Here is a 14232-nt window from a genome sequence, read left to right as displayed (position 1 = left end):
AACATGGCAATCAAGTGTATATGCCTCAGACAGGAGATTGGAGCACTCCAATCTGGGATAAGCAACCAGGAGGTAGAGCTTATAGATACTGACTTTTGGAGATTCCTATTAAAAAACCAATTCATTGCCTCATCACCTTGTCATAAAGCCAACCAGTTGACAAGTACCCCCATGTAAACAGAGCTTCTGATCAGCATGTTAATACTGATAGATAGCCAGAGCTCGTCAGACAACTGGAAAGCCTCCTGTATAAAAACCAGAGACCTACGGATTTAAGGAGAATAAAGAAACAGATAAAAATATTTAAAATGTTAAAAGAAAAAAAAGGAAGAAATAATTTTAAAAAGTTATATCCTCAGAGAAATTAAATATTATATCCTAGAAGCTAGAAGAGGATGCTATTAAAAAGAACATTAAGAGAACAAGAAAACAGTCTTGGGAGTTAAGAACGTGATAGGAAAAATTGTAACTGCAATACTTGTTTGGAAAGTGATGCCAAAGAAAGATACCAGATAGTAGAAAATGGAAGGAAATGCAATATTGAAAAGAAAATACATGATAATTGAAAGATGAATCTAAGAGGTCTAATGTCTAATGAAAGGACTTTGGGGTGTGGGGGGCAGCAATAGAAAGGACTTTGAAAGGGCCCAGTACAATGAATGTAAAAAAACGGCCTGCACTAAGAGTAAAGAGGAGCAGCTACAACTTTCATGAAATAAAAACAGGTCACATAACAGAAGACTGGGAATTGGTGACTAGAACAGCCACATTAGAAGCCACTAGAACAGTGGAGTAGTGCCTTCAAAATTGAGGGTAAATTATTTCTAATCTAGACTCTTATCAACCAATAGCAATATGAACATGTTATCTACAAATGATGAGGAAAATACTATCTGAAATAGCTAAAGAATTTTAAGTAATTTCCCTTGATTCCCTGGGAGTGGGAATCAAGGATGGAAAGGGTGTAGCAGGCAGTGCTACTTTTTTGCTATAAGCCTTGTACTAGTGTTTGACCTTTGAAACTATAAATGTATAGATTAGGTAAAAATAAAAAGCAACTTAAAAACAAAGAAATTAAAAGGCAACTAGACTAGAAGGGGCTAGCACATTGGAAGGTACGTCTGCAAAGTTACACACCAAGAATGTGGCAGGAATTAGTCCTCCATGTAATAGGACTATTAGCAAGTAACAGAAATATTAATATAAAAAAAGAGTAAGTGACAAGGCATGTTAAGTACAAATAGTGTAAGTTTCAAAAAGGGCTTACAAAAAAGATTTTTTTGTAATGTTCTGGTCGAGTTTAATAATAGTGGTTCCATCTATAGATTTTATTAGATGCAAAGTGTGTACCTAACAGTATGCTTTTAATAAAGAATAATCTGTACAATGGAATAGTATTCAGCCATAAGAAAACAAATCCTACCATTTGCAACAACATGGATGGAGCTAGAGGGTATCGTGCTCAGTGAAATAAGCCAGGCGGAGAAAGACAAGTACCAAATGATTTCACTCATCTGTGGAGTATAACAACGAAGCAAAACTGAAGGAACAAAACAGCAGCAGACTCACAGACTCCAAGAAGGGACTAGCAGTTACCAAAGGGGAGGGGTGGGGAAGGGCAGGTAGGGAAGGAGGGAGAAGGGGATTGAAAGGGTATTATGATTGGCACACATGATGTGTATGTGGGGTCACGGGGAAGACAGTGCAGCACAGAGAAGACAAGTAGTGACTCTGTGGCATCTTACTACACTGATGGACAGTGACTTCAATAGGGTATGGTGGGTACTTGATAATATGGGTGAATGTAGTAACCACAGTGTTTTTCATGTGAAACCTTTGTAAGAGTTTAAATCAATGGTACCTTAATAAAAAAAAAGAATCTGAAGGTACATTTTGTGATTTCATAGACATAAATTTTCTATGTTGGCATTATCATTAGTCCAAGAGTTTTGTTAGTCCAAGAACCCTTTCTGTAAAAAACTAAGGGAAGATATATAATGCATTTTAAGAAAAATATTCAAGATTTAATCCTTATTGGTGTCTTACCATAGTCAAGTTCTTGAAAATCCAAGTATTTATGATGAAGAGGATTAGTCAAAGTTATGGAAGGATCAGCTCTAATGACTCTCCCCACTGTAAAAAAAATAAGTTTTACAATACTGTGAAGAATAGTATGTAATGAGATAATAAACATGAACAAAAAGTTCTGTGAAAAAAAGTGCCATACATATGAAATGGCAAAAATAGAAAAACAGACCTTTTAAAAAATGTTTCTGCTGTACATTGGTACAGAACCAGTTGAATTTAAGTTCAGGTTTTTCCGTACCTTCTAATTGTTGACTTTTGGGTTATTGAGTGAGACCATCTGTCGTTATTGCAGTCTAAAATAATTTGTAAAGTGCCATAAACTGCTTTATATTTATTTTTAAGGAGTAAGAATAAAGGGGACAAATTGCATATTTTTTTGTTAAACTGCAGTATCATAGCTTTTTCCCATTACTGTTTTATTTCCAAGCCCTTCCAGGACTAAGAATTTGGAAGTTTAAGACACCTTCTATTTAATATTACATTCTAAATATATATTACCTAAATATATAATACCTAAATATTATGTTCTCTTTCTTTCCTCATATTTTTCTTTCTACGCAAACTGCCTTTTCAAAGCCTTGAATAAAATTTGATACATTGTGTTGGGGGAAGGAAAGATACTGAGTTTTTACGAATGAGTGGCTGTAAGCTTTAGATGGCTGCATGCATTGAACTGCAGTTGGTAAGTGAGATTGGGAAGATTACTACCTAGAAGTTTTTAAAATAATTTTAATGTGTTGCACAAATGTGGTCCAGATCATAACTTTTGAAAAGTTGGAGTGTTTCAACAATACAAAACATATTTTCCCTTTGTAATACTTGAGACAGTACCTAAATAATTCAAAGTCAGGTGACAGAGAAATCAATGTCATAATGAAATTAGGTTGATGCTTGGAAAAAGGAAACCAGAGTTTAATTGAGAATGTTTGTTTCCTTTCACATGAAAGGAAGTGGGAGGTGAAGACTGGCTTGAATCATGGCCCAGTGCCGCAGAGGGCCTGGTGACGTTCTGGGCTGCAGTAGGGTTTGCCTCCACACTTCAGCAGGGTACTGTCAGGAGAACTCTTGGCCGGTATCACTGAAACCTCCAACGAGAAGGTGAGTGGGTAGTATTCTATTTTCACACACCACTTTGATTGACTTATTTTTCTCCTTTTTCCTATTTTGTCTTTAGATCTTATAATCAATGGATAAAGTGGGGAAAATGTGGAATAACTTCAAGTACAGGTGTCAGAATCTCTTCAGTCATGAGGGAGGAAGCCATAGTGAAAATGTGGACATGAACTCCAACAGATGTTTGTCTGGCAAAGAGAAAAACATTGGTATAGGAGACTCAACTCCTCAGCAACAAAGCAGTCCCTTAAGAGACAGTGTTGCCTTACAACTGGGATTTAGCCCCTCAAAGAATTCTTCAAGGAGAAACCAAAACTGTGCCACTGAAATTCCTCAGATTGTTGAAATAAGCATAGAAAAGGATAATGATTCATGTGTCATCCCAGGAACAAGACTTGCGAGAAGAGATTCCTATTCTCGACATGCTCCATGGGGTGGGAAGAAAAAACATTCCTGTTCCACAAAGACCCAGAGTTCATTGGATAGTGAAAAAAAGTTTGGGAGAACGCGAAGTGGACTTCAAAGGCGAGAGAGGCGATATGGCGTAAGCTCTGTACATGATATGGACAGCGTTTCCAGCAGAACTGTAGGAAGTCGCTCTCTGAGACAAAGGTTGCAGGATACTGTGGGCTTCTGTTTTCCCATGAGAACTTACAACAAGCAGTCAAAACCCCTCTTTTCTAATAAAAGAAAAATACACCTTTCAGAATTAATGCTTGAGAAATGCCCTTTTCCTGCTGGTTCGGATTTAGCCCAAAAATGGCATTTAATTAAACAGCATACAGCCCCTGTGAGCCCACATTCAACATTTTTTGATACATTTGATCCATCCTTGGTTTCCACAGAAGATGAAGAAGATAGGCTTAGAGAGAGAAGGCGGCTTAGTATTGAAGAAGGGGTTGACCCCCCTCCCAATGCGCAAATACATACGTTTGAAGCCACTGCACAGGTTAATCCATTATATAAACTGGGACCAAAGCTAGCTCCTGGAATGACTGAAATAAATGGGGACAGTTCTGTAATTCCACAGGCTAATTGTGACTCAGAAGAGGACACAACCACCCTGTGTTTGCAGTCACGGAGGCAGAAGCAACGTCAGGTGTCTGGAGACAGCCATGCCCATGTTAGCAGGCAGGGAGCCTGGAAAGTTCACACGCAGATTGATTACATACACTGCCTTGTGCCCGACTTGCTTCAGATTACCGGTAACCCCTGTTACTGGGGAGTGATGGACCGCTATGAAGCAGAAGCCCTTCTTGATGGGAAACCTGAAGGCACATTTTTGCTCAGGGACTCTGCACAAGAGGACTACCTCTTCTCTGTGAGCTTTCGGCGCTACAACAGATCCCTGCATGCCCGAATTGAACAGTGGAATCACAACTTTAGTTTTGATGCTCATGACCCATGTGTGTTTCACTCCTCCACTGTAACAGGACTTTTGGAACACTATAAGGATCCCAGTTCTTGCATGTTTTTTGAACCGTTGCTTACTATATCACTAAATAGGACTTTCCCTTTCAGTCTGCAGTACATCTGTCGCGCAGTAATCTGCAGGTGCACCACATATGATGGAATTGACGGGCTCCCTTTACCATCAGTGTTACAGGATTTTTTAAAAGAGTATCATTATAAACAAAAAGTTAGAGTTCGCTGGTTAGAAAGAGAACCAGTCAAGGCAAAGTAAGTCCTGTCCCCAAAGGGCATGAACTAGTTCTGCTTTTATGTGCATCAGACAGTGTACCTGTAGCAAGCACACATGTCAGTGTTCGAGTTCTTCAGCACTGTAGGTCAGCCTAGTGTCCGTATCTGTCAGGTACGATCTGCTGTTACTCAGTCAATTGTGGTGCCTATTGAGACAACAGAGGGTAGAGCTACAGGTGTTTAGTAAGACTACAAAAACATTTTGCCAATTTAGCAGTTTGGCTTTTAATGGCCGTAGTAATTGAGTGAGCAAACTCTGGGGCATTTGCTATGAAGAATTCTATTTCTTACTGAAGAACAAATTATTAATACTGGATGAGTATTTCAACAGTGTGACTAATGTTTGAAATTATTTTTTTCCTAAGATTTTTCTATAACCTTCCAAAATTAGTGGTGTTTATAGTTATTATAAATCAAGCTCTGGAAGTCCAAAAAATAAAGACTGCCTACCTTTTAGAAAAAAAAATGCAATCTTCTGGCCACAAGGGCATAGTGCAGTCACTTACGTGTTGATATAGTTTATAGTCAGTCTCCTTTTCTCTTCTGCAAAAGGTACTGTTAAGTAAACCAGGTTTTCTAAATAGTAGTTCTTAAAATTTACAATTGTAAAGTTGGTAGTAGAATTTTATTTAAAGGCCTTAGGCATTAATTTTTTAATGAGTGCTTTAACTTAAAACACATTGGAAATAGCTGCTGCAATGTAGTCCTGTGTGTGGTTTTTTAAATTAATGTGTGTAGTCTGATCATTGATTCATTAAAATTGGATCTTTCCTATGCCCGTGATGAGTTTGTGAAACATGAAGAAAATGAGACTAGAAGATTACCCAACAAGTCAGATAATAAAAACGGCAGTGGTTGCTGATGTTGAGATTATTGTTAGACCTGTCATTAACAATTTGGATGGCAGTAGTTAACTCTTTGTTGTAAGCTCTCATAGCGGGATTGCTTGAGTACAATTTGTAGAAGTTCAGTGCAGTTATTTTTTAATGGAATATCTGAAACCTAAATTGCAGATTTAAAAGGTACTGTACAACCATTATATCTGTAAATAACTTTACTTAGCACCTTTTTGTCACTTAGAATAATAGTATGCAATACTACTTGAGTGAGCTATTTTGGAAGTAATACCAAGTTCTAGTGTTTGCTTCTTAGTATTGAACTGAATTTACAGTTCTGTCCTAGACATTTTGCACTAACATAGTTGAATCTCTTCTTGTGTCTTTTGGTTAGTGTGCTCTGTACCACTGGTGAGTGCTCCTTAGTTTCCTTACCTGCTGCTACAGATTGTTATTTTACATCCTGGTGGCTATTTGCCAAGGCTACAAAAAAGAAAAGCTGTATTTGTATGCAACACTAACCTTTGACTGCTGATGTATGTTTCTGCTTGCTGTACCTGTTATGGCTGCTTTTTTGTGCTAATAAAGTATGTTTGGTGTTCTCCTTGTATATCTGCTGTTTTATACATTTGCAACAATTTCTCTTGTAAATGGAATGTTTTGGGGTTTTTAAATAAGCATTACCTGACAACGTACTATAGTTAATGCAGAATTACTGTACAACCTAATATTGACTTATTTCAAGTAAGCTAACTTTAAATTTAATGGCATACATCTTTCCAATTATAATCACATATACTGTGGAAGAGTATCTATAGTTACTGCAAATTACTGTACTGTTTAGATTATACAGAAAATGAACAGAGAAATATTGACTAAACCTATTGATTTCTCTGCTTATAAGTAAAAGATTGAAACTATCAATGACATGTTATAATAAATGAATACCTATAGCCTCCCACTACATCAGAAACAAGTTAAATGAAGTCTTGTGAACTGTTGATACATCAGCATCATTTATTGGTTTGGGGACCATTTTAATTAATAATAAATGCCCAAAATGTAGAACTTCAACCAAAGACTTGTCCATTTTGAAGCAAAATGGGGACTGAAGGGACTTATAATCTTGTTATTTCTAATAGAAGTCCCTGAAGAACATACCAAAGTGTTTGAGAACTTGATCCAAACCTACTTTAAAGCATTATGTGCAATTAAGTTGTTATGACATAATTATATTGCATAGTTGTTGGGTCCGTTTTCTTGAGCTTATAATGTACCTGGAAAATAAAATAGTCCATATTGATTACTGGATAAAGATTATATATGCAAACAAGATCTTGTTTTAACGAAGTAACTTGAAACTCCAAGAAAGCACTTGATGTTTTTTATATGCTTGTAGCAAATTGATGTTCTAATTGTAGTTTTATAGAAAGTATTAATGCTTTTATGTATTTCAGAACTTTCATATGTTAAATGGAAATTGTTTTAAATGTGTAAATATTTGAGTTTTATGTAAGCATGTATACACTGTGCTAAAAGTCACTTATGTTTCAGTTTGTGTGTAATATTAATATGCAACTTGTAGTTTAAATTTTTTTCTAAAATATTAGTGGCTTACATTTTAAAAAAGAAAATCACCGGCATGAAATTGCACCTAAGTCTATAGTCACTGTGTCTTTTTCTGAAACCCATTGTAGACTGTCAAGAAATTTTTGTTTTTATGGTCTTTTTGAAGTTCATTTTGATACAAACCAGGAAATTCATTAGAAGTTTGAACACACCTTCAGAGTGAAGTAATTAATCCAAGGAGAGGCTCTGATTCATATCCATTTTCACATTCATTCATTCGTTCTGTGTGTGTGTGTTTGTGCGTGTATACACATATATATACACACATACATATGCATATATATACACACATATACAAATCTATACATTTACAATGTTAATATTATTTTAGAGAATAATATTGCCATCTGATTTAAAGTAATTTAGAGGCCTTAAATATACTAGTACCTTTCAAATTTGATTATCAGCACCTAAAGTTTAGTCTTGTTACTATACTCTTGTTTGTAATACAATCACCCCACAAAGAGAAAGCATTCATCAGTGTTTTCTTTTCTGGCTAAATACAGTAAAAAAAATTTTTTCAGGAAGCAACAGCTTGGTTTAAATACACTTACTAAGAGTCATAGTTAAATTTGTATTTCTTAGACAAAAATTGAACCCAAGTGTGCAAATTGCTCTGTGTTCTTATGGTCTATATGAGTTTATGTGAGATTTATAATAGGAACCACAAAAATTGATACTTGAATTCTACATTTCATTTTGGCAAAATTCAAAGTCTATGAACTTTTTTGTGTGTGTGTGACATTTTGATCTGGTTGCTATTCATTTTCATCCCAAACTTCCTTTGCTCCATGGCTCTAAACATTAGTTTGGTAAGTTTTATTCAGATTGGTGTTAGATCCCTTATTTAGTAGCAAAGAAAGCTGAAAAGTTGTTTTTTGGTAGAGGCAAAGAGGCCATAAATGGTCAGAACTCTTCTAGGAAAAATGCAGAGCCCAGATCCATCTCACACATCTGTTAATGCAGCACAAATAACACTGGTTCCTTCCCTTATTCTATGCCCAATACATGCAGCTTTATCTAGTTGCAATTAGATAAAAATACATACAAAGGGCTGACTTGAGAGGAAATCTGCAAAGGAATGATACTGCTTGTTGTGTGTGCATAAAAACTACATGTCTCTGAGGCTCAGGTTTTGTTTCATATTTTTGCAGCTTATACAGAACATAGCTGATACAGAACATGTACTTCTAAAATGTATGTTGTAAGGAGGTTTGGGGTGGAAATTCTGTGGGAGATGGTTGGTGGGGTTTTTTGGTGGGGGTGGGTAGAGGGGTTGCCATTGCAAAAAGCATGGATCCGTTGGAACAGATGTTTTCATGACCAGGAAGTTTAATTGAATATTTAGATTGTTTTCAACCATTCAAGATCCCTGTGCCAGTCACTATTTTAGGCTATAGATATACATTGGGGTACAAAACAAAGTTGTGGGATCATCAGGCAGTAGTGAGATCATCAGGCAGTAGTGACCTTGAATGACGAGAATAAAGTCACCAAGATCAAAGAAAAGAGCATTTTGATTAAATGAACAATAAACTAAAAGTCTCGAAGCAGGAATGAGCTTCTGAGTTGAGTAAGAAAGGCAGTAGGAACTGGAGTCCAGCGAGTGGTGAATGGTAGGTGATAAGGTTGTAGAGACTGGCCAAGGGCCTGCCACTTAGGGTGTGAGGTCATATTGAGGAATTTAGATTTTATCCCAAGTAGGATGGTAAGTCATTGGATGGTTTTAAGTAAAGGAATGACATGGTCTGCTTTATATTTATCTGGCAGATAGAGAATAGGCTACAGTGGGGTGAATAAGGGAAACCTTTGCTGTCATGTAGGTGAGGGACGGTGAAAGCCTCGATTGGGGTAATACTTGTAGGGAGATGATTCAGGATGTCTCCTTAAAGCTGATAGGATTTCTTGATGGATTAGATGTGAAGAAGAGTGAAGAAATCAAAGATGACTCCCCAGTTTTGAGCAAAGATTGATAATGCCATTAGCTGAAATTTCAGGAAACCAGTGGAGGAAAAATTGGGTGTAAATCAAATCCTGCCTTGGATATGCTGAGTTTTGAGATTCCTATTCATTAGCCCAAAGGAGACACTAGGCAGCTGGATGTATGAATGTAGAGGAAAAGGTGAGGATAAAATACTGGAGTCACTATATGGGTAGTATTTAAAACCATTAGGATGGCAACAGATTTTGCGTGACATTAAGTATTTGGGGAAGTAATATGGTAACATTTACCTTGGTTTGTCAATTCTAGATACTGTATCCGACTTTTTTTTAATATACTTGCAATAGAGGACTACCTTTCAAAAAGTTTTTAAATACTGGAATCATAAACCTTGCACTCAATTTTACAAATTTTACCCATGTCAAATTTGGTTATCATGCCTTCCATGTCAGGTTTACTGGTGTATCTTTTTCAGTACAAATTTTACATGAGAAATGCATGTTCATGCTCATTATGGAATATTTAGAAAGTACTGAAGATTATAAAGAATCAGTACCAAAGAAAAACCACATTTTCATTTTCTGTACCAGCTTTGCCCCCCACAACTCCCATTTTGTAACTGTAGACTATTAACTGTAAACTATTAACATTTATCATATTCCTTTCCATTATTTTTTTCAAGCATTTTTAACAGGCAAAAGATGAGAGTTTATGAAATACAGATATAAGTAGATAGATGATAACATTTAGAGAGGAAGAGAATTGTAAACCTTGAATTACATCCAGAGTGTGTCCTAGGACATGCTCCAAGTCATGCTCTTCCCCTGACTCAGTGTGGACCTAGGTTTCTTAGGTCACTTCAGACTCTTGAGCAGGTCATTCAATGAAAGAGTAAGTGACACTGCAAAGGCCCAGACACTGAGGGATTTTTGGAATAAAACTTCCATAGAAGATGAGAACCCTTGCCTCAAGGAACTTAGGAACTAGTGGGGGACAGGCAAATACATAAATGTATAATGATAAGAACATAGGGAAAGAGACCAGGCAAAAAGCAATGAAGCAAAAACTGGTTGCATGCATAATAAAGAAAAACAGGAAAGGGACCCAAGTGGAGGCAGTGGAATTTGGTGTCTTAGATTTATTTCATCACAGGAATATCTTTGTGTGTGTGTGTGTGTGTTTTATTTATTATTTTGTTATCATTAATCTACAATTACATGAAGAACATTATGTTTACTAGGCTTTCCCCTACCCCAAGTCCCCCCCACAAACCCCATTTCAGTCACTGTTCATCAGCATAGTAACATGTTCATCACAGGAATATCTTAAGATTTTGATTTAGGGAAGATGGAGAAGCCAGGTGTGAAAGGGTAGTGGTAGGTAGCAACTGGTGAGGGGCAGAACTGAGGTAGAAGAATTTGATGATTGTAGCTATTGAATATGCTAGGCTGAAGAGTGTGTATTTAGATAGGTTCTTTAGCAAGATAGAATTAGAAACTATGCCAGCAGCTGTAAATTGGATCATAATCAGGAGAGAGTGGAGGCAGGAAGCCTTGTGAAATTTCCCTAGATCAGATTGACAGCATTGGAATTAAACTGAGTACATCAGAAAGAAGTTGCTTAAGAAAAAAGCACAATTTGGGGTACAGAAAATCAAGCGATTTGCCTTTGTAGTTCAATATGTCAGTTTCTCCAAATTCAAGCAAGTCATAAAGCCAAGCTAGCATCTCCCATTTAATATAACTGTCCTGTTTTGAAATAAAGCTAAATATAGATAGTATTTTTGTCAAGGCATGTTTTTAATGCAAAAATAACTAAAATACTTGATCATATAAGGAAAAATTCATCACTCCTAGCTAAATATGTACATAGAAAAAAATAGGAAATCTAGGTAAAATCTCCACCTACCAAAATTTTTTGACCTCATAAACAAAAACAGTGGGAAAAGGTGGCCAATAAGATTAAAGAGGGAATTGTTTAATGCCCAAAATGCTATTGTGATTAATGTAGTTTTCTCATTTCTTAAGTTTAGTCAAGTGAAAACTACATTGACGTTTTCTGTAGGCAGTATTAGCTTGGAAATGTATACAGCATTGCTGCCTGACACTCCTTTCTCTGTGTTCACCGAGCCTCCCTTTTCAACTGGAAGCCCGAGATTTAAGGGTTTTCTTAATGATCTGTTATTACACTGAATGGTTTAATCTTTCTCATCTGTCTTAAAATACATGAAATTACACATTTAATCCTACTTTTTATTTGCTTCTATTTTTAGGATGAGTTATTTTAAATTTATAGTGCTTTCCTTAAACCCTTTCAGACACTTTTTTAAAAAATTGAACTGGAATAGTTTAAAGCTTTGTCACCCAATCTTACAAATACTTTTTAGGTGCCCTTGGGTGTAATTGAGACAGTTTTGAATTTTAATTGACATTACAGGAATAGAGAAATATTTTGTTACAGTAGTTCCAACACTGAATGATACAAATTTGTATCTTTAAAATATTGTCCTACAGCAATTTCTTTCCAAATGACGAAAATAGGATTAGAAGGCCAAAATTAATTTCTAAAATCTGGCTATCCTAAATTTATCATCCTTCAAACAGAATCTGAGAAGCAGTATGGTTTATTGATGATGTAAGGGAAGTAAATGTAAGAGCTTGCATTTGATCTATAAACAATACTGTCAGAGGTTGGGTGATGTACCTAAACTAATCCCAGAGGGAAAGCTGCCAAAAGCCTCCTCGTCCAGCAAACAAACCATATTTAACTTGATGCAGCAGATTATTATGTAAGACATAAGATTCCCCTGAGCTGCCTGTGCCTAATCCTCTACCTGTCTTTGATACCTGACTTAGCGGTAACTTCAGTAACTTGTCTAAGGTCATAGAAAGAGTGAATGTCAGGGCTGGATTTTTAAACATGGGTCTGAGGCCAGAACCTGAGCTTTTATCCACTGTACTTGGCTTTTTGGAGCCAAATTTTATCAGACAAATTATTTCTTTCAACATTTTGTATCCTTGTCATCTCAAGAAGACAATGGGTTTTCAGCAACTGATACAGATTCTCAACCACTGATAAGTGTTGAGGGAATAGGTCATTAGTCTCTCCTTAATTCATATTCTCAGTTCGCTGTCTGCAGGGTCCCCCTGCCTGTCTCCCCACCCGTATCCAACACTACTCTCCCCCTTGCTCGCTGCCCTCCTATCTCACTGTCCTGCTGTCAATGGCTCCAGCACTCCAACATCTCCCATCTCAGGGCCTTTGCACATGTTGCCCTCTCCTGAAATGGCCATCTTCCACTGGTCCACATAGCGCAGCAGATTCTTCGCATTCTTTGTATCTAACATAAGTGTTATCTCAGAGAGACCTGATCATGCCATTTACAGGAGGTTTCTCCCAAATTATTCTCTATCTCTGCCCTGCCTTTATTTTCTTCATAGACTTCATTACAAAAACTTGCAAATACTTTATTTGGGTTTTTGGGTTTTGACTCTCCCTCTTGAGAAACTCTGAGATGAGAGACCATGTCTGTTTTGTTTGCTATTTTATACTCAAAGTTTAGCAGAGTGCTTAACACAGAATAGATACTTAATACTTCTTAAATGAGTGAATGAATTAATAATCCACTTCTGTTTATTTCTCCACTAACAAAGTATCATGAAAACCTTATTGCATGTTGTAAAATCTAGACTAAAAACTTTCAGTAATTATTTTGTCCTATGAAAAAAAACATAAGGCTTCCCTGACATGAGCTGTTCTTGGTGAGCACATATTGGTTCCTGGAGATTAGCACTTCCTTTTCTAAATTCTCACAGGCCGTACCTTTAGTAACCCTTCCCAGAATGTTGCCCAGGATTATGTCAAGTGCATTGGTCTGCATTTTGTGGAACCACCTGCCTCATCTTTTTTAATGATAGGAATCGCCTCTCTGGTCTCCCATCATCCCTTCCATTTCCTCACCACCTGTGATAACTCTTCAGAGACCTAATTTGGAGACTCAGTTCTCTGGAAAGAATTAATCTAGGCCAGAGCATTTGAATTTATTTATAGCAGTTACGTTTTCTCTAGGATCTTCTCACCCATTTGGACCATCAATTCTTATTGCCACATATGTTCTGCCTTTTCCAGAAAGGTAGATATGTAATAGGAATTGAATACAGCTTTGCCATCATACATTAACATTATCATTGACAACTTCTTTATCCATTATTTACTTATATGTAACAAAAACGTGTGTATGTGTGTGTGTTTAAATTGAAATACCTTACTAATAGTAAGATTGGCTATCTTTTTCAATGCATTTGTATCATCTTTAAACAAGCCACAGCTGTGTAGCAAAAACAAGTGACTCGAACAATTTCTCTCGGAAAGCTTGCACTTTTAAGATGAAATACACTGTCATAGCTGCTAAGTGTATAAGTAGGTATTTAAAAGAATGCAGAATAAGATATTTCATTTAAAGGAAAAAATTGGAAATATGCCATATCTAGAACTTCAAAATGTTTGAGAGTAGATTTCATACAAAAATACAGATTGTGTTTGATGCCTGAATGTTCAGAATGCAGGGCCCTGTGAGTGATAAAATCAAATGGATACATTTCTACTTTTTTCTCCCTTCATCTGTTTCACCAATTTTGTTTTCATACTTAGTGTCCAAATCATCTTCCTCCTTTATATATTAGGTTTTTTAAGCATGCATGTTTTTTTCAAAGTTCTTTGGGTAGCATTTAAAGAGTTTCAATACAAAGAAAGCATATATGCATATAAATACAAAAGATAAACATAATTGCTCTACACTAACACCTTAAAGCTATTTAGAACTCCAGTAAAGCCACTAAAGAAAGATGCTTTGGAAATGAAGAAATACCGAAAGTATGGTATGTTTTCAAATGGATTGTGATTATAGTCTCAGTTCACTAAACT

At 36.3% G+C, this 14232-nt stretch overlaps 1 protein-coding gene across 3 annotated transcripts in view; it reads left to right on the top strand.

Moving 5' to 3' along the window:
* Positions 1-7401, top strand: part of SOCS5 (suppressor of cytokine signaling 5) — a 64214-nt gene extending 56813 nt beyond the window's left edge. For all 3 annotated transcript variants that reach the window (XM_017646049.3, XM_037024454.2, XM_017646050.3), the window contains one exon: positions 3263-7401. In XM_017646049.3, the coding sequence (XP_017501538.1) occupies positions 3275-4885 (1611 nt within the window). In that variant the 5' untranslated portion in view covers positions 3263-3274 and the 3' untranslated portion in view covers positions 4886-7401. The remainder of the gene's footprint in view (positions 1-3262) is intronic.
* Positions 7402-14232: the final 6831 nt, after the last annotated feature.

This window comes from Manis javanica, chromosome 1 (assembly GCF_040802235.1).
Source record: "Manis javanica isolate MJ-LG chromosome 1, MJ_LKY, whole genome shotgun sequence".
Classification (NCBI taxonomy): domain Eukaryota; kingdom Metazoa; phylum Chordata; class Mammalia; order Pholidota; family Manidae; genus Manis; species Manis javanica.
Note: the sequence above shows the minus strand (reverse complement) of the source record. Positions and strands in the feature narration are given on the sequence as shown.